This window comes from Plectropomus leopardus, chromosome 4, assembly GCF_026936395.1.
Source record: "Plectropomus leopardus strain MGB_pleo_1.0 chromosome 4, ASM2693639v1, whole genome shotgun sequence".
Classification (NCBI taxonomy): Eukaryota; Metazoa; Chordata; class Actinopteri; order Perciformes; family Serranidae; genus Plectropomus; species Plectropomus leopardus.
Genome location: NC_142179.1, coordinates 6,263,100 through 6,288,945, shown reverse-complemented (window position 1 = coordinate 6,288,945; position 25,846 = coordinate 6,263,100). Strand labels below are relative to the sequence as shown.

At 38.0% G+C, this 25,846-nt stretch overlaps 2 protein-coding genes across 4 annotated transcripts in view; one reads left to right on the top strand and one right to left on the bottom strand.

Moving 5' to 3' along the window:
- The window catches only part of cnnm4b (cyclin and CBS domain divalent metal cation transport mediator 4b), a 62,718-nt gene extending 53,747 nt beyond the window's left edge, over nucleotides 1-8,971 (bottom strand). Inside the window, exon 1 of one of the 3 annotated variants that reach the window (XM_088076388.1) lies at nucleotides 7,260-8,971. In XM_088076388.1, coding sequence (XP_087932514.1) covers nucleotides 7,260-8,673 — 1,414 coding nt within the window. In that variant the 5' untranslated portion in view covers nucleotides 8,674-8,971. The remainder of the gene's footprint in view (nucleotides 1-7,259) is intronic. The other 2 variants (XM_088076389.1, XM_042487763.2) reach the window with 2 other exon arrangements.
- Nucleotides 8,972-13,533: 4,562 nt separating this feature from the next.
- The window catches only part of LOC121944006 (phospholipid-transporting ATPase ID-like), a 47,750-nt gene continuing 35,437 nt past the window's right edge, over nucleotides 13,534-25,846 (top strand). The window contains exon 1 of the mRNA XM_042487652.2: nucleotides 13,534-13,690. The gene's annotated coding sequence lies outside the window, so the exon portion shown is untranslated. The remainder of the gene's footprint in view (nucleotides 13,691-25,846) is intronic.

Sequence of the window (25,846 nt, the reverse complement as noted above, 5' to 3'; positions counted from 1 at the left end):
TTTTCTTATATCTTCATTTATATATATATATATATATATATATATACGATTATAGTTGTATTTATTATTAGCTTTTTTATCTATATATTTTTAATTTATATTATTTATTTATTTATTGTTATTATTTGTTTTTTAGTTATATATATATTTTTTTTTTCTTTTCTTTTTTTTTTTTTTACTAATTTTCAGGTAATTTTGTTATATTTTCTTCTCATGTTTTTGCTAGAAATCAAGACAATTAATTCAGGTTTGAAAGGCTTACAAAAACTTTGCTCTGTACCAAAAGAAAAACACTGGTTGGCCCACGAAATTTCACTTATGTGTCAAAGTTTTTGGGATATATCCTGCTACCTAACAGACAAACAGTCATTTAACCGTAGCGCACACAGCAGGGTCGGAGACACTGGGCGGGGCAGACAGATAAGAGCCCGAATACTGATAAACAGCAGACAATGAAGACGGTCCTGACAACCACAAACAAAACACAAGCTGCATCATTTCCTGAGAGGCTCAAAGTGTTCAAAGGAATGTTGTGTTTAGTCTATTAGTGTTTGACCTGCACACTGACTCAAATCCAAACATCAGAAATACTGCAAAGAAGTGCAGTAATTACTTAACTCAAAAAAAAGATGCACTTTATTCATCCCAGAGGGGAAATTTAATATCAACTCCAAAAATAACCAGGATGTTTTGTGTTGTTTTGTCCTGAAATATCACATTTTACACAAGACAGGAGTAAAATATTCTAATTTCTTAAAAATAAAACAAAAATATTGACTTGATTTAAAATCTCATAGCGAGAGGCAAAAACAAATATGCATGAAAAAGTGATGGTTGCATCAGTGACTTTAAAGGGAGCCCACAGAGTGAGCTTTAGGGTGTCATGACCGACATACGTGCAATACCAAGGCTGGGCGATATATCAATATTATATCAATATTGTGATATGAGAGTATATATCAGCTTAGATTTTGGATATGTATTATTGTAAGTGTTGTCTTTACCTGGTTTTAAAGGCTGATTTTCAGTAAAGGGGTGTTATTTTCTGAGTTTTCTAGCTGTTATATTATTTGCCTTTACCAGGGCTGCAACAATTAATTGATCGGTTGTCATTTATTAAATTAATTGCAGACTAATTAATCAGTTTCAGTATGTTTTAAGATAAAAAGAGTGATAAATCTCGTTTAGATTTGAATATTTTCTGGTTTCTCTACCACAACAAACTGATAATCTTTGGGTTTGCACAAAACAATTATGATACGTCATCATGGGCTTTTGGGGAACACTGATTGACATTTGGGTTTTTAACTTTAAGTTGCTTAAAAGGCGACTTAAAGTTACTTGAAATGATGAAAAAAATAGTTGGTAAGTTACATTTTGTTGTTTAATTGACTAATTGTTTAATCTTTCATTGAGTTTTTGATTAAAATGGCAAAAATGTTAACATTTAGAGAAAAATTACTATTGCAAGTGATTTTTTTTCTTCTTACTGTTATTACTGGCACTGTGTTTGGATGTTCCTTCTTCACTACACCATTAAAAACACATAAAAACAATACAAAGGAAATATTGTCTTACATACTTTTTGATTCTATACTGACGTTATTTTAAGTCCCCGGGGCCAAGACGTAAGCTATTATAACAGTCTGTGTGAGGGTACAACATGTGACGCTCTGCTGACAGAGTGTGATATGCCTCCAGTGAATTCATGGTTCACTTGTGTTTGTGTGTTTTTTAAATTATCTGATGTCCTAAGTGCATGAATTTAGACGTCCGTGCATGTAATGATGAGCACACGAGGCACAAATATAGAACTTTTAGTATAGTTTTAGTAAATTTAAGTATGCAACTTATACCACTATTTTAAAGAATCTACATCCTCTTCTATTAATATGCATTTAAATAAAGTTTCTTTTCTTGCGTGATTTTTCATTTTTGTCTGCTGTTACTATTTTCTGAAATGACAGCCAGCGTGTCATTAAAATTTTATTCAATCTAAAAAGGTCATTTCATAGTCAACCTGAAAGGTCACATGATGTTGACTGAAAAGGCTGCTGTGCACACACACACACACACAGAGTGAGGGAGGAAATGTCAGAATATAAAGCATTGATGAGCTTTCTAACTTTCAATTCAGAACTGATCTTCAAACGTAAACAGTTCAAAATCTCATGCGGACAGAGCAGATTTGATAATAAAGAGAACCACCTACACAAACAGGTTGTGTACACACACACTGAAGCTGCTGGATGCCATCACCGTGGCAACTGATGCCAAGCGGCAAGTGAGAGGAACTTGAGATGTGAGCGGGGAGTCGGGTCAAAGGAGAGGCCAAGCAAGTCTGTACGTTACCACATGGACACGGTCACAGCGTGGAGGCTGCAAACAATGTTGTGCAACTTCTTTGGAATGAAGTTCTCGCTGCTGTGTTTTTGTACGACTTGCAAGATTCATCAAAACGTGTCTGCAAACAGTCACCATATCTTTATGTAAAGACTTCCTGTGGGTGTTCTGGAGTATGCCTGCTTGCTTAAAAAATAAAATTACACCCCTCCCCCATCGTACTTTAGAGGTTTTCTTGAGTGAAACTCTACCTGACAGTTGATGAATATAAAGATTAAAAAGAGAAAATGAATAACATCTGCTCTGATATGCAACCAGCTTAGAAAATACGTTTGCATATCAGCAGCATAATTCTTAATCTGACACACTGTGCAATCTTTCTTCTTTACATTAAGTGCTATTCAAAAAGAGTTATGCATTTATATAGTTTCTGGGAGGGAAAACTCATCTACGCACATTATAGGAGGTGCATTTCACACAGCTGGATTCGAGATATTCCACCCAATTTTACCTTCGAATTCAGAGATCTTCCGTGCACTTTTGGGTTGCGACAGTATGAGATTTTCATGTTACAACAACAGCCTTGGGAGAAAAATTGTGGGTTTGTGGTATTACAGAATATTATTATTATTCAGTCAGAATGACCCTTTAGGGAATGAAAATAAAAGAGTTAGTTTTAGTTAAATAAAACTTTTATTACTATAATTTAAACCATTTTTTAATGGAAGTATATGTAAGAAGTCGCCCTTTTGAAATTTCATTTAGTTCATTTAATTGTTGTGGCCCACCAAACATCTGCCACCACAAAGACATTTTATATTTTAGGAGCTGGGCTGTTTCGTAAGGAGCGCTGTTGTAATATTTATACTGTTCGGTTACTGATTGCACCACGCTCTCAGAGCGCAGAGCGTACTCTGGGCACAGGTGGAGCAGTAGGTCATCAAGCGCAATGGAAGTGGGTGAGTTTTTAAGGCTGTGGGAAAGAAATGCATGCCCCAAAAAAGTGCATATATCTGGTTGGGAAAACAGACACTTACTTTTATTATGTAAGACTTGGATATCAGCGTGTTTTTGGATATGCGCGAATAATGCTGAATGTTTTTGAGAAGGTGCTTAAAGAATGAAAGAGGGAGCCTGTGTTGGCACGGTCAAACGAGTCCATCACTGGTGAAAAACTTAGAAAAAAAATCCTATTTTGACCCCAAGGAAGCAAAATGGCACAATAAGCTCCAGCACTTTCTATTTTCCATATTTTGAAGTAGTAAACAATATTAATCTGAGTACGCACAACTGCATGTACACAGGAATATTATGTAAACATAACTACTTTATAGTAAATGTCTCTGCCAAGCTTTGAGCCAGTACATTGTTTTCAGCTCTCTGTACAGCCGGAGTGTGTGTGTGTGTGTGTGTGTGTGTGTGTGTGTGTGTGTGTGTGTGTGTGTGTAGGCACTGCAGCTTGTTGCCAAACCCTCCCACCTCGCCAGCCAAGCCTACAGAGATGAGCCGCAGAGCCGTTTCTTGGCCAAATGTCACACAGCGCCGTGCACCAACGCAGCAACTCTAAAGCCAATCTACAGCAGCTGATCTGAGATAAGCAACGTTAAAAAGATTTGAATTAAGACAGTTATTCAGTTCAGATGCATTCAGTGAGACAAATTCATACCGTTATGAACATGAAGCCGACGCTGACGCCAAAGTTTAGAGGGGTTTCACCTTTGTTAACGTGTCACGCTGTTAGAGACAGAAAGACAATCGCTCATTCCTCGCTGTGCTGAGATACAGACACAGCAAGTGGATCTACTGTCTGTGACCTTGAGACGAGATGCCTGAGAAAGGAAAAATACATCCCTGCAGGGGATGGCGTCAGTGTGTGTGCGTCCTCCTGAGAGAGGGAGTGTGCACGTGTGTGTGTGTGTATTTATGTGTGTGTAGTAAAAGAGGAAAAGCAGCAAAGCAAGAACAGAGAAGTAAAAGGGGGAAGTGTTTTTGATATCACACATCACAAAACACGACTGAGGTTACATTGATTCCTCACAAAGCCTCAACACAACTTCTCAGCTGAGTCAGAAGCACGGCTTTAGATTAACAACACCTTTTCCTTACTTTGGAAGAAACAAACCTACTCTCTCCTACTTTTTGTAATCTTTACAGTCCTACCAAGAACATCTATAACCAGAACATACAAAACGACAAACTTCATTCAGTATTCCTCCTGAAAACCAAAGAAAATACCACCAGTTTGAAATGTAAAACTAATATGACTTCCCCCTCAGATACGCAACACACACGAGAGTCTGGCGGACAGATACTGTCTCTGAATAAAATGCTTGATGCACATGGTGACCACAGATGAGTCACGACAGCTTCCTTGCACATCATCGATGCAGTTGGTTTATGAAGCACTGCACAGTTTAGGGCCAAAAACATTTCTGACCTTCTGCTACACCATGAACCATCCAGACCTCTCAGGTCGTCTCGGACAGGTGCGTCCCCAGAGCCGAGACTAAACATGAAGAAGGAGCGTTTAGTTTTTATGCGCCACATATCAGGAACTTACTGAAGGTCTCCTGCATCTCTCTGTTATTTTAAATCAAATTTGAAGGCTTTTCTGCTCATTAAATGGCCATCAGACATTTTAGAACAACCTACTTAACATTACAACAATCAATATCAGCTTACTCGTTTTTTAAAAACCATCCGAAAATGGCTCTAATCTGCAAAGACTTCGTTGATTCATTTGTAAGGCATTTCACTTTGTAAATACAAGCTTGTTGTCATTTGTACATTTTCATCGACTCTGTATTCCTGCTTAGCCTTGAAATTTTGATCAATTACACAATCTTTGTTTTTCTCTGTTCTTCATTTTATGAATAATTATAGTTATTGAATAGCGGCGATATCTCTTTAAGACACGTTTTTGGCTTCTAACCTATCCTGCATAATGTTTAAACGTTTTAATTTTCTTTTTTTGTCTTTTCTATAAATTTGTATGTGCAAATAAACCAACCTAAATTAAATGTTTATTCCTTTTTCTTTTTTTTTTAAGATTGGGCTTTTTGTGAAAGGGCAGAGGGGCACCCGCTCTACCAACTAAGCCACTGGGTGCCCCATTAATTTCTTAAACCACATTGTAACTTTTCTTTTGTATTTTAAACCTATCTTAGTCATTTTCCCTCATTTTAATATTTGATTCTCTAGCTCTTTAATCAATTTTTAATTGCATTAAAATTTCCTTTGATGATGTTTTTTTCCACCATGTCTCGATGCTTTTGATGATTTATGTAGAGCGCTTTGATTTGCCTTGTTGCTAAAAATGTGCTATACAGATAAACTCGCCTTGCCTTGCAAAAGCTGAACTTCATCCCGACACTCTGGACAAGAGCATCAGCAAAATGCACGAATTCACAGTAATTTACGAGTAATTTACCACTCGCCTACAAGCAAACAAAAAACAGTTTGGTGTTTTTCTTGGTTGTGTTGCAGGCAGGATTAATCAACACATCACCCATCCCCAACATGGAAACTTCTTTTACTGCTTGGCCAACTGCACAGAGGTCAAAGGTCAACCTCACTCATCGGCTCCTTGTTTAAACAGCCTGATTGACAACGGGACTCACTTGTGTACTCGAGACTTTTGCAGCTGCTTTTTGCATTTTATCACGTCACCATATGAACTGTCTGCATCCGTCACAATCAGGACAAAATTAAGTAATCTTAATGAAAGGTTCAAAGGTTCATAATAACCATCTTGATATTTGCCAAATATGGGAAAATTGTACGAGAAAAGCGGAGCAGAGTACTACAAAGTAAAGCCTCAAAAATGAGCGGCAGGTTCAGCCAAAACCGAAGACAGTCTCATTTCCCATTGTATATATTGTATATGTTGGTTTGCACCTTACTGTTTCTTATTGTTTTGCAATTTTTTAAATATATTTTGCACCTTACTGTTAGCTATTTTTTGGTATATTTTGCACCTTTTTATTAGCGTTTTTGTTATATTTTGCACCTGTAATCCAGTGATAAACAGTATTTGAAAACTGTCTGTATGCTTTTGGGACTTTGATTCTGATACTTTTGGAGCTTTTTCTGTGGTGAGATTTTGAATGCAGGACTTTTACTTGAAACAGAGTATTTCTACACTGTGATACTGCAACTTTTACTTCAATAAAACTGCTGGGAAATTATCATCCCTAATCTAAATGCAGTGGTGGAATGTGACTAAGTACACTCACGAAAGTACTGTACTTAAGTATGAATTTGAGGTACTTGCACTTCACTTGAATATTCTCTTTTCATGTAACTTTATACTTTTACTCCACTTGCCTAAATTTCAGAGGGAATTACTGTACTTTTTACTTCAATTCATTTCTGTCAGCTTTAGTTACATTACAAATTACATTTTGCATAATATTGCAAAAGTTTCTGAAAAATGATATTTTGTTATGAATTAAATTATCAAAGAGTTTATGCAAGTAGCTGCAACAATTGCAGATTAATCAGTGGATTCAAAGATACTTGATTGAATTATTAAAATAAACACAAAAGTCTTTTTCTATTTTTTTATGTCATTGTGTTATTTTCAATTTATCTATATATATATTTGTTTTTGTGTTTTTCTCTCTTTTGTTTTTATATAATTTTGAGTTTGGGCACATTTTCTTTTTTATATAATTTTAAGTTAGGGGTGTTTTTTCTGTTATGTTTCTGGGTTTTTTTTGGGGGGGGGTATTATTTCTTCTTTAAACTAATTATGAGGGGTCTAGAGTGTTTTTTCCCTATTTTCTCTAATAATTGTGAGTTTTTTAAGTGCATTTTTTTGCATTTGGGTACTTTTAATACTTGAAATACGTTTTCCTGATAATACTTACTAAAATGTGTTTTTAACTTCCTTACATCACGAAATTTCCACAAACCTTTCTTAAACTCCTCCAGCATGGAGTCCAGCTTGGTGTCGTGGAACACGAAGTGCACGGGATGGTTGTAGAACTTGGTGATGGTCTTGAGGGTGGTGCAGTCGTCCGGGTCCACAAAGGCCAGATCCTTAACAAACAGGATGTCCACGATGTTGGACCTCTCTTGCTCGTACACAGGTATCCTCGTGTACCCGCTCTCCATGATCTCGGACATGGTGTTAAAGTCCAGCACGGCGTCGCTGTGGATCATGAAACAGTTGCTGATGGGCGTCATGACATCCTCCACTGTTTTGGTCCTGAGCTCCAGCGCGCCCTGGATCATGTTGAGCTCCTCTTTCACCAGGTCGTTGTACGGCTCGGTGACTTTCAGCATCTCCACCAGCTTCTCCCGGTTGTACACGGTGCCGATCTCCTGACCCAGGACGCAGTCCAGGATCTTGCTGATGGGCCACGACAGCGGGAAAGTTAGCAGCATGAACAACTTGGTGACAAGGATGGTGTTCGCCCCGACTGCCAGCCCGTGCCGGGAGCACAGCGCCTGCGGCACAATCTCGCCAAAAATCACGATCCCGACTGTGGAGGCGACCACAGCGCCCACCCCGGATTTGGTGAGGTCGTCCAGGAGGATGGTGAGCGTGGTGTTCACCAGGACGTTTCCGAGCAGCAGCGAGCACAACAAATAGTTACCCTTTCTGCGTATGGGCTCGATCTTCCGTGCGTATTTCTTCTCCTTCTCGGTGCCGCAGCTCTGCACTATGCGGAGCTCCATGGGGTCCAGCGCCATCAGCCCCAGGTTGAGCCCGCTGAACATGCCGGACAGCACCAGCAGGAAGGCGATGAGGATCACCTGCAGCCAGATGGGAAGCAGAGACTTCGCCACCTCCACCACGCGCACTCTGCCGTCCTTATCGTCCAGCAGGTACCACGTCTCCTCCTTCGCGTGGATGTCAAGGACGCACAAGCCGAACACCTTCACCGCCTCTCTCTTGCGGAGCTCCTTGATCCGGAGGCTGACCACCCCGGAGGTGTTTTGGTTGGTCACCTCCATGGACCCCCTTACTTCTATTTCCTTCGTGCGTTCGAGACAAGTCCTGCTCAAGTTGGTCGTAACCGCGCCGAAAGTATCATCCTCTTTCTCGCTGGAGTAAAGTTCCATAAACTGGATGAGCTTCGAGCTGTTTGGGCGCAAGTGGAGCCCGTAGAACCTGAAGAGGATGTCGCTGCCCTCGGTCACCTGAATAACCCCTTTCTCGGTGGTCCCGGCCGGCGTGTCGCTCCTCTCCAGCCTCATGCCGAGTATCCGGGGGGCGAGTCTCGACTCCGCCGCCGCCTCCTCGGCCTGCCTGCCCGCAAAAACGCAAGAAAAGACGAATAAAGTTAGCGTAAACCCCCGTCCACTCGAGTCTATCGCCATGTTTGTTTCGCTCTATGCGAAGGGGGAACTGACGTCACCTACTCGTTTCCACGAGCCCACCCTGCTCATTTGCATACCCGCATATCTAAAAAAATGCAGCCAATCAGCGGGAGAGACGTCACTCAACCGAGCCCCCTCAGTGTACATACTTAAGGTCGACTAATATCATTATTTTGTTTTTAAGGTAGACTATGTGGCGTCTATAAATTTCACTTACGTGCCTTTTTAGCTTGTAGATTGTATGATTTTATTTTATTTTTTTAAAATCAATTTTGGAGTTTGACAGCACAGACAACGCAATGAATTTATTAAATTATTTAAATTTCATAGTCACATTATTATTATTATTATTATTATTATTATTATTATTATTATTATTATTATTATTATTATTATTATTATTAATGCAATGAATTTATTATATTATTTAAATTTCATAGCCACATAATTGTAATAATAATAATGATTATTATTATTTGTAGTAGTAGTAGTAGTAGTAGAAATAGTAGTATCCATTTTATATTTTTCAAATTTTATTCAACTTATTTCATTCAGTAGTTTTTATTTTACAACAGTTTGTTTTTATATTGATTTTTTGTTGTTGTTGTTGTTTCTTTTGCTTTGTTTTGTTTTGTTTTGTTTTATTAGCAAAAATCCAGAGGCAGTAAATTGGCATTTTAATTGCAACTTTGCAACTTTTTGCATCAAGTGAACTTTATTCAAAGTAAATCTTCAGGCTTGTATATTTCTTTTTAAAGTCATTAGTTAGTAGTACTAGTAGTAGTAATAGTAGTGGTAGTGTTAGTATCTTTTACTGAACACTAAACCCACCTGCTCCTGTCTTTAGCCAAAAATGACCTTTGGACAGAAGTATGTTGGTGATAAAAGTTAACACGGTGCTGTAGGAGTCTTAAAGATCACTTGTTTAAGAAGTACAGAAGAAACAGGGAAGAACTTAGAAATAAAAATACTCAAAAAGACGTGTAAATGTCTTTAGTGAGAACAGAGCTCCATCTTGTGGTGAAATTATACTCAGTGCAGCGTCAAAAATGTGAAATAGATGATGCTCAAAGAAAACTCAACTCCATTTTTTTTACACAATTTTAATGAGGCCTAAAATTGTGCTTCACATGGCCCATGAAGAGCCAGTGATGCAGTTATTAGTGTAACTTATGACAAGAAAAGAAGATTTGTTGGATTGAAAAGGAGGGACATTATTTTAATTTCAGCTCTGAGGAAGATACATTTACATGGAGTTTCTCAAGTGAGGATGGTGTGTTCCCAGTGATATTTTTATGCACAATACACTACATATAATTACAAATAACCTTTTGCCACTTAATGACATTTTGGCCAACACTGTGTATCAAGAAAGGACAGTCACTTCATTTACACTATAGGAGCAAGATAATCTTAAAACTGGGTAAACACATAAATCTATAATCCCATTAACTAAAATACATAAAAATGGCATCCTAAACACATTGAAGTGGTTAAAAAGCTGCAGGTTTTTAGGTGCTGAATCAAAAGTTCAACATTTTGACATATACCTTCATCAGGCTCCAAACAAAAAAGCTGGTTCAAACCCTTTTTGGACATTACCAAACATTTTCAAACATATCAAGGCATCCTAAACTGGTAATCAAGTCATTATTTTTATCACCTGCGTTACCACCTGTGTCTGCTTCACAATGTTATGGCTCCCTCTTGTGGTTAAATACAATTAAAATACACAAACCCAACCAAAAAAGCAAAACAAAAAAGGTTTTTCTTTAAAGGTTCTGTGTTTTAGGGGGATTTCATGGCATCTAGAAATGAGGATTGCAGATTGCAACCAGCAGAAATTTCTTCAGAATTCCTTCAGTGTTTGTTGTTCAGGAGGTTTTTAATATAAACACAGAATAAAGAAGTTTCATGTTACTCATTAGTGTATTTCGGATGCTGTTTGGCGTATCAGAGATGGGTTGACCAGACTTGCACCTGCTAATGTGTGCTCACTTCTGTTTCTCTGAAAACTGCATGAGTGATCACGTTATTTCTGTTGCAGACACTAAGACGGTTTTCACTGGGAGTCAAATTACTTTATGCTTTTACTGTAAAATAAGTAACAGTTGTGGTAGACAGAAATTATAACTTTATCTACCATTACATTCCAAGTTTTTAGCACTGCTGATGTTACACATGAGGCTGGAGTTTGAGTCTGTGTTTTGTTGTGTAAACACTTGGTTTTCCACAGAAGGACACACTATTCTGGTCTATATTAACATGAAAATAAAGGTATTACAATGATTATATTGTTTCTTTATTTGTTAATCTTTTTTTTTCAGGCAAAACATAAGGATACATATATGTGTGTGTGTGTGTAATTAAAAACCAATTTGCTCAGGCTTCAAATGGTTAACTACATTAGTTGCAGCAGTATTATGTTAATGAATAAAGTTACTTTCGAAGTTGTTTTTTGACTTGTGTGTTTCTTAAATGATATATTTCAGACCTGCTTTTAAAAATTAGCTTTTACTTATTTTGCTTCTTGGACCCTGTAATAACACTAAAAATCATTTCTCAGTTAATAATGGTTTAGTAATTTTAGTTCAGTTAAATCTTTTCTTATCTTAAAGTTTAGTGGAGGTAGAAGTCAGTCAAGAATCTCATCTCCACAGAGTCCTGTGACCTGGAGCTCGGGACCATCAGGAGGCAGCAGGGACAAAGGGGTGAGACACAAACTGGTTCCTGTTCAGCAGCACAAGAGCATATTATAATACAAAACAAAAACAGAAACAGTGGACAGAGACAAGACAATAACAAAAATATAGGCAGCTACATAAACATTACAGATAAGACGTTTTAAGTGGAGTGAGGAAGATGGTACTTCAGATTTGAATCAGTGGTTGCAGGTATGTCCTTCTTTCAGATAGTCTCATAAGAATAAAACAACACTGGCCACTGCAAACGGAAGAACTTTAGTAATGTGTTTCGTCTGTAGCTTCTTCAGATTTGCTCAGTGAGATTACAGAGTATTGCATTTTGGCGACACCTTGTGGTCACATTATTATCTGAGTAAACTGTGATTCAGGGATGCTGTTGTGTTTCTGTAAATACAACATGCTCAGTGTATTCACAGATCAACATGATGATTATTATTGTGCTCTGAGGTGCATCAAGTTAACACATTGTTGTAAATTACAATAACCATAAAGTAAGACCACCTCACAAAAACTGAACATTATAAACTTTTGGTTTTCTGCACGGCTCTTGTGTTAGACTATTTAACTTTTAGCTTGATGTACTTGAAAAACAGAGTAGATTTGAGTAGATTGAGGGTTTAAAACACAGTGGTGGTTTTCTCTTCTGGGTCTCCAGGAAACTGAAACCTGAGTCAAAGGGCAGAGACAGACACTGCAGAGACTTACAAGGAAACAGAACAGAAAGCTCAGAAAAGGAGGGAACAGTCTATGGTGTCAAACAAAGAAACTTTAGTCAGACATGAAACCAGCTGCAAAAAGCATATTTACACCACAGTATACATATAGTGTGTAAGTCATGCATTCAAAATAGAGTAAACGTTAGGGTTGAGCCAAATACTCAGGTATAACGAGCATCCAGTACAGATCATGTCCTTACAAATACATACGATTCACGTAAAATGTGTCAATATATGTACTTGTTTTGAAAAAAAATCCTTTAAAAAATAATCTGAAGCTCAATTTTGAGGCTGGTCTAAAAATTGTCTCATAATAAATAATAAACAAGCAAATTCTGATCAAACCTTATCAATTTCAGGCTTAGAATAACAACTTCCAGTTGGGTCCCACTAATTCGGTCCCAGTTTAAGCGTTAACCCTTTCAATTTAAACTCCACCCATTCTGAGTACAGATACGGATACAGATGGGGTGCGTGTCAAATCTCCTACTTTTTATTTTTACTACTTTTACTTACTAGAAACTGTAACTGATGACACTGATGTCAACACAAGCACATGGTGGCATGAGACTGCATGTTATGTTTAGGAAAGAAAAGCACATGCTGGCACAGATGGTTAGGATGAGGGGAAGGAGGTGCATGGTAAAGTTTAGAAAACAACCATCAGTTGTTGTTGATGTTGTTACCTGCAGCTTTTCAACCTGACGCCATCCAGCAGTGGATCATGCGGGCATGACAGGTTCTGATCCGGTGCTTTCGGTTTTGTTTCTCCCCTCAGGCCTACGCTTGGCATAAGCCTTTGGTGGGGATCCTATTGCAGTCTGCTGCATTCAGTCCAAACCCCAAACTACTTTTTTTAATGTTGATAAGTGCTTGTCTATCGCAGAAAAGTTGTGCTTCGGCAGAAGGGGCCTTGGAGTCAAAAAAAAAAAGAAATATAAAGCAAAAAAAGTAGCAAGGATTTGAGGAGCTACTGGCTGCTGCATCTACATCTACATGTGCTGCCATCAACATCCAAACAATAAACCAATAAACAATAACATTTGTCTTAAACTGTCAAACTAATTGATGCAGTCATCATAATAGCCCCACAGAGTGCTGTTACAGTGTGGTATTTGTATTTTTCTGGAGTTCAGATCTGAATGCCTCTTCCACCTCTGCCTGACAGAAATTATGGCTGCTTTCTAAAAACGTGTGAAAGTCTGGGCTGTTGTCTCATTTATAACTTTCCCAACTTAGAGTCATAGTTGACATAGCTTCTTAATTGCTATTTTACAGCACATACTCATGTTAAGTGTTTTTTTTCCCAATAGATTTCCGTGTTTTCACGCTTTTAGTTGATTTTTAACTGAGCGGAGCGAACAAACACTGCGCCCACGGAGGGGAGTGAAGAGAGGAGGAGGGAGGAGTGGAGGAAATAGAGGAGGGGAGAGCATGAGACAGGGAGGGGAACAGAGAGGCGGGTAGTGGGAGGCCAGGAGTAAAAACATTAGTCCTCGTTCCTCTTCGTAGTTGGGAGACTTTTCTTGTCGCTTTTCAGGATTTTCTTTGGGGACACGCAGCTCAGCCGCAGGACGCACGAAGCCAGGACGCACGGTAAGAAGCTGTAATTTCTCTTTTTTTACTGACCTTGGAGGGGACGAAGTGAATGAGAGTGAGAGGTAACCGATATGCTGAGATGGATTTTGGGGAAGAAATGAGGAAGAGTGAAAGGCGGACAGGCGAGCAGGAAGCTGAAGTGAACGCCGGAGCGCCGTCTCCTTTCTCTGCTGTTCCTGCTGCCCTCCGGGGAGCCTTCAACCAAAGAAGTAACGGAAATAGTGAGTTAACGGAGGAGAAAAGAGTTGGCATGTGTAGTCTGAGAAGTAGAAATCTCTGCCTTTCTTTATTTTTCTTTTTTTTCCCCCTGAGAGCAAAATAATCGTTTGTTTTTATTTCCACAACTACTCCAGGGTTACTTTCGTGTCGCGTTGTGTGCGTAAACTTTTTTAAAACTTCCTTTTCTTTTTTTTAAACGATCAATGTGTTTTTGTTTGTATTTGCTCTTAAAACTATTTTATCTTAATGACTGTTGCAGTGTGCAGTGTGTTGCAGGTGAAGATGACAACATCTTTATGAGAATAGTGATGATAAGGATGATGTTTATGAAAACTAGGATGAGTTATTGCTACATGATTACTCAGTGGGAGGTGGTGTAGTACTCATGCATATCCTTTATCAGTTGTGTAGATAATTTTCAATAAGGGCCAGACTGTGAAGTATTTTGTCTTTTCTTTAAATGATGAGCTGTGACTGAAAGAAGATATTTGTTTGTTTGTTTGTTTGTTCACTAAGATCTCAATTAGCTTCTGTTTTAAAAAGTAGCTACTCTTCTTGGTGTTTTCATTATTTTCATAAGCATTTTCTTATTCACATTATGCTGAGATATTCTGCCTTTCCTGGTGATGGTTGAGTATAATACACACACTTTTTCATTCATTCATTTTATCTGCGATCACTAAAAGAAAACACCAATACAGATAATTGGCAAATGTTGGCCTGATAATTGGCCAAGCCGATAATGTGTAGAACTCAGACATTTCAAGATAAATCAAAACTTTGACCCGCTGGTGGCGTTAGAGGGAAGGTCAAAGGGTCACCAAAGTCAGCAGGATTCATCATCAGGGGAACATGAATGTTTTTGCAGTGTCATGTGGCAATCCATCCAGCAGTTGTTGAGATAATTCAGACTGAACCAATGTGGATGACTGACAGGAACCAAAAAACAACCAAAACATAGAAAAAAAGGAAGTATTACAAACAGAAATGAGATTCATGAAGGAGATGTATTCTACAAAAGCAGCATGCTGCAAAATTGCAAAATGAATGCGGTGAATTTGAGCATTTGTCTACAAGTTGAAGAAGGAGACAGATTAAGTAAAGATAGTGTGTGACAGTCAAAACACCGAATCAGAATTTGCAAAAAATGCAGAGATGAAGCTTATATGTGACTGAACTTTAGCAGCTCCATCCAAACTCAACACTGATTCCCATGAAAGAAGCTCAAAGGACAAATCCTTCAATTTTATCTCAATAACTCTCAGGCGGTGCACAAATGAGTCGAACATGGGTCAAAATCCAACTTTGTGTCACAGCTTGAAGGTCGTTTGTTGTAAGATTGATATGATGCTGCATCTGGGTGCTTATTGTACATGGAGGGAGATTATTAAGTTTAAAAGGTCAATCAAAATGTCGGGGTTTTATCGTGTAAGATGAGAGGAGGAGTGGCTCTGTGGCCTGAGAGGTCAGGTGAATTATTCAGAGGTTGATTGTTCGGGTCTTTTGGTGCGGCGCTCGGGGCTCGACACTGTATTGTGCCCTCGTGTCATAACTGCATCTCACTTTTCCTTTCTGGCTTTGTTAATGTTCAGCATCAGCGGGGGGGAGAGGTCAAAACAGGCGACATCTCTATTCATAGATGCAGCAGAGTCACAAATCAGTTCTTAATGCAGCAGCAGAATTTGCTCAAAATGCTAGAATTTTCTCCCCAAATTATTATTTTCATTGTTTCAGACACAAATCTGTGAAAATTAAGAGAGGTTTTGAGTGACGTTCACACAGAAAACTTCCTCATTTACTCAAAATGAGATCTACTGATGGAGCTTCATTAATCAGTAACACACAGGAACACACTGGCAGGACGTCACCTTCTGTTTATTCAACCCAGTTGTCCAACTGAGATCGAAGCTGTTTCTGTGGTCAGTTGCCTGGGTCCAGTCAAAAGTTTAACGATAAATTTCCAAAACAAAAGTGTTCAAACACTTGATTACAAGTAAAAGTCCTGCATATAAAAGTGCAGAAGTATCTAAATTAAAATTACCTGTCCCCTATAGCTTATACATTGTCATACTTTGCATATTATTGTTACTGATGCATGATGTTAATCTACTTTATTTACAGTTATGTGTGACCCATAGGTTGTTTCTAAATATAGGGCTCGGGCTCCTCCATATGGCCACAAGATAAATCTGTAGGGATGTAATTCTGCCTTCATGTGTTCCTTGAAAATATCTTAATTACCGTAATTACGAGCACATGAGCAACCCTCCAAAGTCGTTATTATGAGTGGGAATTCGGGGAATTTCGATGATGCCTGAGTTGTTATGACATTTGTGTGATGTTTTAGGGAAATGACAGAAATGTCGGAAAGCATGGAAACAGTGTCAACAACTGATCATAAAGAATTATTTATTTCATTATTTTGTTCCTAATAGCTGTCATTTACTTTTAGTATTTGCACATTTATGCATCTAATCATTCATAATCAATCATAATCATTTGCAAGCAAGCAAACTTCAAACTGTAAAGCATGATGAGGACTGATGTTGGTCAAAAAAAATAAACTCAATGAAAGCAGAAAATCATATTAATATAATAATAATTATTTTTTAAAAAGTGCATTTTGTACACAGAGTGATACGAGTGAGTGTAATATTAGAGTGGGCCTGAAATGTTAAAAAAAGCAAATACATAGGCTTTATTCAAAAAACATGCAAAAGAGACACAAAAAAGATCACAGGTAGAGGCAGTAAGTCCAGCAGCACCAACACCAGAAGCCCCTCTCCTCTGCTGCTGTTAGAGGAGCTTTTTTAGCACCTCCCTCCCCAGCCAGGTGCAGTGCACCTCGTTAGGTGATGCAGCACACCTGGGCAGATCTACAGAGAAAGCAGGGACATCAGCAAAGAACACAAAAAGCTGCAACTGTAATCCAACTAATTTAGTAAGAGGTTTTGTGTTTTGCAAGCTCACCAATTTGTAACTACAGTTTGGTTTGGAGAAGTATAAAGTGGTGTAAGTGTTTGTTTTAGTGCTGTGCATTATTCACACGCCCCTGTTATCAGATGATGTAAACAAATTAAACGATAAAGCATAATATGAAACTATAAACGAACAATATATTTTGTCATATCGCACAGTCCAGAGTACCTCACAACTGTCCTTAACTACAGTTCTTGAATAGCTGTATGCAGTTTTCCACCGTTGCAGTTGTTTTCTGGTGGTGAAATTTACATGTAATTTGTGTCACATTATACAAACGTATGAGAGAATACATGCAGACTGCAAACTACAAACTAAGAAAAGAGGACTGTTTCAGTGGCTGCCCTCTATAGAGTTAATGTTTTTTTTTCTTTTGTGATCAAATTTCATAGCTGAGGCTCTAAATTAGCAGAATAACCAACAAACCCAAACAGGTATGGTCTGTGTTTTAGTGGCACAGAAAACAGGTGAAAAGAAGAGACCATCAGCCTCCACTCAGGAAACCCAAAGCCTCTGCTCAGCATCTTCCTGCTTTGAAATAAATGTGATAATAAAGAAACTCAAGCTGACTGCACACAACATATCAGTACAACTTATTGTACTAAATCCTCATTTGTTATAATGTGCAGAATTACAGTTACAGAATTTTTATTGGCGTGATCCTTTGAATCTTCTGCATCAGTTTCGCAGATGATGATTTCCTTTTTTGTGATCTAAGTACAATCAAATTATTAAATGTGAGCCAACTTTCTGGGTACAAACAGCCAATGAAATTCAATGCTTAAGAGATACTTGACATTTAGTGCAAAAGCTTAAAAAAAAAAACAGCATTAGCTCAACAAAAACTCAGTCCGTAAGTCTGTTGAGTTTTTTGTCAAGTCTCCTCAAGTTGATGAATAAGATTCAGAAAGCCGAAATATGAGATTTTTGCTCAAGCTGAAACATTTTCAGCGGACATGGATGCATTTTTTATCTGCCTCTCTATCATATTGTGTCGCGGGAGAATTTGAGTCTTATCGCGTCTTTTCAGTCCAACTACAGGGAAGGTGTTTCAGATGAGTTCATCATTCATGTGCTTCATGCCCATCTGACGAACAGATACACTTTTACCTTGATGCTGAGATTGCTCAAACACCATATTAACACCATTGGACTTTAGGTTGTCATCAAAGCAAAACTTAGCAGTTCTAGTTGCTACTTTAGTTGCAATACCTTATTAATAGTTAGCGAATGTTAACCAATGTATGGAACTGATACGCGTTGAAAATAAAATTGAAAATCTTTGTGTCAATATTTAGAATTTGGAATATAACAAACTCCAACACAAAAGTTTGTTTAAATGCCTTTATGCCTTTTTTGAAACTCTCAACATCATAGGTAATAAAATTAAGTGAAAATTTAAATTAAAAAAAATCTCTCTATATATAATCAGTTATGTATTTAATAAAATAGCTCCCTGATGTTTTACAAAGTAAAAGTTCCTCCCATGCTGACACTTTCTTTGGCTTTTTAATGAATTTATTTATTGCCGATCATCAAAATACAACTCCAATACAGATTAAAAAAAGGTTTGATCAGTCAGGATTTGTCATTTTATGTTCTTTGGGATTTCCTTGATTATCAGCGAAACTAAAAAGCGACGTCATTCTAACCCCGGTTTCTCTTTATAGCCTGCAGCAGTTAGCATGTACTCTGCACAAAGTGGGTTTTCTATAACAGCTCTGACTGTATAGACCTCCACAGACCAAAGGCTCTGAGCTCGGGGTACGAGGGTGTCAGTTTCGGTTGAGCTGTGGTTGAACTGTGGGCAGTTCAAATCTAGAGTCCTCTGCAGAGTGAGAGTCATTTACTCATTGTTTGACCTAGATACACAACGTTATTCAGATTAACAGTACATGTTGGCTTTTTACTCAACAACAGTCCAAAGTTTCAGTTTGCTTTACATCTGCGTAGCATCCTGTTGTTTAGGTGTCCTGAAGAGCTGAGCATCCTTAAGGTGCCGACAGATGTTGGCAGTTATTTTTTCCAGCATTTTTTAAAAAAATCAGACAAAATAAGTCTACTCTCAAATGCATCCGTGTTGTCTTGTTGTCAAAAAGAGCTGAAACAGTTGGCACAACTGTTGAGCAACTATTTTGATGATTGGTTTATCATTTTATTTTAATTTTTTTATTTAAAAATGCCCAAAATTCTACGTTCCAGTTTCTCAGATGTATTATTAGCTGGTTTTCTTTGTCTCCTTTGATGCTAAATTGAATGTGTTTGGTTTTTATCTTTTTAATATGTCAAGATCCTTCTAAACACAGCGCTACATATTCAATAGAAGTTGCTTTATATTGTTAAACCCTATTTTCTATGTACTGAGCGCTCACACAGTTTGGATTTCTCTCCAAGCTTTGTTTAAGATACTAAATCTCCAAAATAAATGTTGCCATTGTTCGTTTAGACAAACCGCTGATACATTTGTATATTGGTGAATGCGTTGAAACTTTTTTGCGGTTAACATGATTATTTTGTTCAGGCACATAAACTACTTGGTTATTGTTAGGAAAAAAAAAAACTTTGGCATAAAATGCTTAGTTTGGTTACAGAATTCCTGAGGAAGCGCAGTGATGTTTCAGTCGGAATAAAAGAAAAAAAGCAGAAAGCTTTGTGTGGCACCATTTTACTATTTTGAAATAGACAAATTAAAATAGTTGTGTGTAATGTTATGTAATGTATGTCGTTAGCGGAAAAGCACAACATTTCCTTCGGGGTATAGGCTGACAGAAGTGATAGTTCATGACACTATAGTTTAAATTGGTAAATCAATAGTGAAAATTCTGTATGGAAGAGACATTTAGAAAGAGGATTTTGTATTATCGGCACATCAGTGACAGTTTTTTCTACATGTCGGATTGTGTGAATGACATGGAGGCTGCTGATGAGTTTTTCTCAGTAGTGCGTGTTTGAGCAGCTACATGAAAGTTGCATGCTGGTCTAAAAAACATTAACCCCCGTCTTATAGAGGCGTACAGTTCGAGTCCTGTTTTCCATTGTTTCAAGTTGCTTGTTGGGGGCAATTAGCAAGAACTCGCTATCAGTACTTCCTGCGATTGTTGAGTCACTGTAACAGATTTCTGGGCTGAAATCTAATGGCAGATATGGTGAAACAACACAGACGCCCAATTTTAAGTGTTTTGCAAAATCAACAGTTGCAGGTGCAGTTTTTACATGAGAGCCACGTTTGGTTGTGGATAAAACAAATCCAGATAATAAACTTTTAGACGGTGAAAGCTTTCATCCACTTGGAGTTTCAGTTTTGAGTCTGTGCTACTGTGCAATTTCCTCCCCTACCCTCCTTTGTATGGTTGCATTGGCCCATGATCTAAAGTACTCAGTAACAATACAGGATGTACTGTGTAATCCACAGAGAGAAGCTGACCGGGAAATCTTTGAAGGATAATGATGGATGTGCCTCTAGGGCTGCAACTAACAACTATTGTTATAAATAATCTGCAGATTAATTTCATAATTGGTTGTTTGGTCTGTAAAACCTCAGAAATCACATGTCAGATGAGCATCAGAAGTCCTGTCTGATGGACAGTCTGAAATCCAAAAATATGCAGTTTACTGTAATGTAAGAGAATTACACGTTTACATTTTTACAAAATAGTTGCAGATTCATATTCTGTTGACAGAGTAGGGATATACCGGTTTTAAGGTATACCATGATATTAAATTTAACTATTATCACGCCATGTACATTTCTTTATCTACAATATTGAAAAAAATGTCAGTTGGAGGGAGAATCTTACCTTTACTTTAGTTATTTTCAAAAGGTAGATTTTTTTGCACATACTTTCATTTTTTTAAAAAAAGTTTCAACTCTAAATTGTGATGATAAAACATTTGTACAACCACATCTTACCCCTTGTTTTCATCAAATAAAGGATGATAATAATGATAATTCTGTAATACCATGATACTGTGAAACCGTTATTGTACTGTTAAAATCTCAAAACGTTGCAACCCTACGACAGACTAATCAATTCACTGAATAATCGTTGCAGCTCTGATTGACTCTAAAAGTTGCTTTATTGCTCGGAGTTTATGTGCTCCGAAAAGCCCAGAGTGGTCTGCTAGCTATTCTTAGCCGGAGGCCAGATAACACAAGTACCTGTTGATAGAGATGAAACAGAAAAGGCTGGAGGATTTTGGAATGCAGAGAACTGTAAAAACCAAAATGCATTTTAGTGTTTCAGATTTAAATAAACACCTTAAAGTTCCTCACAGAATACCTTGTTTGTGGACGCTTTATGAAGGAGATCTGTCGGGCAACTTTCAGTGGTTTCCAGTTTTAAACCAACTTCATATCAAAACAATGTGGGTAGTATGTGTAGATGAACTGTGATGGACTTCCTCCCATCCTACTCCTGCCTAGATTTCCTCCTTGCCACCGGCGAAACGATGCAAACTGCAAACTGATGCAGAACACGATATTCAGCAGAGTTTCGCTGGCTGTCTGGGCTGTTGCTTGAACCACAAGCTCTGCTGCTGCGTTTTGGTATTGCCCACCACACTTGCCGTCATCGTGGACAAATAATATAGAAGCATATCAAGAGACGACCTGCTCGTCAACGTTTCACAAAACATTTGTTTAACCACTTCAGTGATTTGTTCATTTGAAGCTGAACGAGAAATTATATCAAGGGTTGAATTAACATGATGTACGAGGAGTTAATCATGGCATAATGATGAGTGCCGCTGCCTCGTAACTTAATAATACTGGTTGACATTTACTCAGGTAATGTAGCTAGTTATAGTTATAATTTGAGGTAGCTTTACTTGGGTAATTCCATTGGACCACTTTATACTTCTACTTCATGACATTTCAGTGGGAAATATTTAACGCTCTCCTGCAATAGATTTATTTGACATTGATTTAGTCACTTTTCATGGAGAAACTCGGCGGCAGAGTTATCATGTTTCTGAAAGTTAACCAACAACACTGTAGCTGACGTGACGTTACCCGGCTAATACCAACATTAGCTCCACCTTTGTCATTGTAATGCCGCTGATAACTGTAAGTAGGAAACTCTTTCTCCACTTCTTGAAGAAAATAATCTCGGTAAAGTCATACACACACTTATGAACGGGAATAATGCAGACCGATCATAGACTGTATGTAAAGACACAGATATTATATACAGAGTGGTGAAGTAATGAGTCCTAAAGTGCAGAAGTCCGTTGGCCTTTTAGCACTTCTGGTTCCCTTGTCTTAAAGTCTTTGGGTTTTTTTAATGGGTTTATTTGTAAAATGCCCTAAATAAGGTCTGTGGTTAACACAGGCTAAACATATTGAGACATTTTGTTCTGCAACATAAAATACGTCCGCTTAAACACGATTTTTGAACTTTTAAGGTTTTACTCATCTTAAAAAAGGCAGTTGCTAACGAGAGGCTGAAAGGGACTACAGTGTTTGTCTGGGACATTAGACGTCATCACAGCGGACACAGAAACTCATTTAACCCGCTTATCCGTCTTTACAGCTTTACAGACTTGCACTCAAACTTTATGTATCTGTTTATAATATTTTTCAATCGTGTTTTTACAGTGAAGATGTTTAATATGTCCGACCATGTAGTTTGTGTGTTGCCTAACAATAGTTTTTTGCTTCTGGCAATTTCATTTACGCTTTAAAACACACAAAAGCGGTGTTCCTTTGTGAAGATTATCCTGCTGAACAAAACATGTAAGTTTGCCACAGAGCTTATTTTTGGCAGTAACGGAAAATCTGATTCAAAAATCCCATAAGATTTTGACCATAAATCTATCACCACTGTATAAGACTGATTAACCAAAAAATCTGATGTGGTACTACCTGGTTTTAACTTTATACTTTTTCTCCATCTTGAGTAAAATGTCTTTTCTCTCTGTTTTCTCTGGCAGCACCAATTTCAAAAGTACTTGCATCTTTGTACTCCTTATACAGCCTAGTTTTGCAAAAGCACCATATTTAAAAAAAAAAGTCAACACGTCATGTTGGAAAGTTACGTAGATCAATTCGAGATGGGCCGTACTGATTAACCAGGAGAGACACAAAAACAACCTCAAAGAGAGGAAAAATAAACAAAAGGAAAGGGACAGCTAATGTAGTCATTTTTCATTCTGAGGGGCCACTTACACGGCAACGGTTCTTGCACGAAACCTTACATTTTTGTTTTGGCTTGTTTGTAATCACGGCTCTGTAGAAGAACAGCTTTGTGCACATGTGCGTGATTTTCTTCTTTGGTAGGTCATTACAAAGTTACATCACCAGCAACTGCCCTTTCAGTGTCTTGCTCCTATGTAGGAGGATTGGGGGGCGTTTTCATGTCTGTGCCCGTTGTCTCTGAATCCATCCATGCCTCTAATGTATGTTGCCTGAGAGGCCCTTAAAGTTTACCCAAAGCTTTTCATTTACTCTGAGAGCAAAAGACGCCATGGAGAGCCTCTTCAGAGCCTCTTCAGAGCCTAGACTTTCAGAAAGTTAGACTCCTCTCGTCTTGGAAACACAATAAGCAAACGTGTTCTGCTCTACACCTTTCTTTCCTGCAGTTCATTGAAAATAGATCTCATTTAGCCAGAGCTCTGTTTGCTATTAGACAAAACACACACACACACACACACACACACAGAGGAAACATGCTGAAACCACAGCAGCTGTGCTCATTGGCTTATCTGTTACTGTCGGACACTGTGATCTATGGAAAATATTATGCAAGAACTCCAATCTTCCCCAGTTGTTTTGAGTACATGTTGCTTTATTCAAGTCAAACACAACACACAGTACCAGTGATGATGTTAGGTACATGTTTTACGAGCAATAATGGAAAAGCAAGTCCCTTATACATGGGAGCGGCCACGTATGAGGGTTTTCTGGGAGGTGATAGTCCATGATTTGACAGAGGAATTGTGGAGTTAAAACTTCTGGAGAGTTTTGGAGAGTTATGTGATGCAATAACACCACGTTTAGTGCCTGCTGCATCATGCCTGAGGGAGCCAGTTTCTACTGACACCCTTGATTGTTCATCATGTGACTTATAAAATCAAAATAGTGTTTATATTGTAGTTTTGCGAAATACGGCTTTCTTGAATCGACTGAAGTACCACCTCATAGCAAAGAAAAAAAAAACGAGGACAAGACACAGCGTGTTCTTAAAATTATTCTCACTGGCTGCCACCATATCTTTTGCAAAACGAAATGCCGTTTTGTTGTAGTCTCAATAAGTGAAGATATCATGAAATTTTACTTAAATTTTCAGCCGGAGAAAAGGCAAATTTCTCAAAATGTTGAACCACTGAATTCATACAGAAGCTCATTTAAATTTGTATGGATTATCACATAATATCAGTCATTTCTCATATTTAATCTGTTTGATCCTGGGTAGATGATTTTGGTGCGCTCTTTACTCAGTTTAAGAGATGTGACATTTCTATAATGTTTTGACTATATAAAAATACACATTTTATTTAACTTTCAGATGCATTTCCAACATACATGAATATAGCCATAATTAGAACTATTAAACATTAAATGCCAGTTTAACCTATGATTTGTCAAACAGCACAGTTTTTTTGGTTACCCACTCAGATCACCACATGTGGATCCCAGAAACTCACTACAAAACCTATCAACGTCAGTTTCAGTAAATTACTGTGAGAACTGTTTTTCTTTCTGGGGGGAGGTGTGTGTTCACGTCATTACACTTGTGTATTTTTTGATAAGAGAGGTTGTTTGGACGTGGGTAAAGTTGGATATAAATTGGGTTGAATAGGTGGGGCCGGACTGCAGCATGTTTCAAGAGAGATTAATGATACTTTAATATACCCAACACATGCAGCTCTCCCCTTTTATTTTCACCAAAGTAGCTTTAGGTAAGAGATGTTATTGCTATGAACTGTATTTAGCAAACAATGTGTAGGTCCTTAGAACTTTATCAGGTTTTAATTAAAAGAACAAAGAACATTTAAAATCAAATACAGATAATTATGCATAATTTCGTGTATTATTTCATATAACAGCTAAAGTAGCTTTAGAACATATTATTCCTCATCTGTGACAGATTCAGTCTTGGCATGCTCTTTATTAAAGCCATGTGATGTTTACACTGAGTGAAATATTCACCTCATGTGTGAATCGTCATGTTTTCTAGACGTATGAAAACTTTGATGAATTATCATAGTGTGTACATTTGTTTATCTACAGTATTTTCAAAAAGTACAACCAGAGGGGGGACTTTTTAAACATTCTGTCATAAGAAATGTGATTTATAAGTTTCAATTAGGACAATACTAAGGTGTTTTTCAACAAATTCCTGTTACAGTTTAATTTTCAAAGACGGTTATTGAACTGTGAAAATCTCACACTGTTGCAGCCCAGGTCTCCAGTCTACCAATAGCTGTATTTGAATCTTTTTGCGCCACGGTTTTACTCTCAGCCCATCCCGACTACCATGCCAGATTAGCAAACTTTCTGTGTCTGTCACCTGAGCCGCTCTCCTCCCGGTGAATGGTCAGTTCATCGTCTGCTCAGTTAGCACGAGCTAGCACAGTGGGCGACTAACATCTAACAATGAGCTCTTAAACGGTTCCAACAAACTCACACTCAGCCAAAATGGATCAACTCTGATGATAAACCTGTTAATAACTGGTAGGCATTGTAAGCTGTGTGATGTTTAGCTACTTTCACTGCGTGCGTGCGGCTAGACGGACTCTTACAATTGTCCCTGGCGAGGAGCTCATACACCTGAAGCAGCAGCTAAAACCCACACAGTCTGTGGTGTGGTGGGTTTTTTTGGGGGAGTTTTTCCTTAGTCGATGTGAGGGTCTGAGGACAGACGGATGTCCTATGCTGCAAAGCCATCTGAGGCAAACTGTGATTTGTGATAAGAGGTTTTTTAAATAAAATTGACTTGACTTAACTTAACTTGG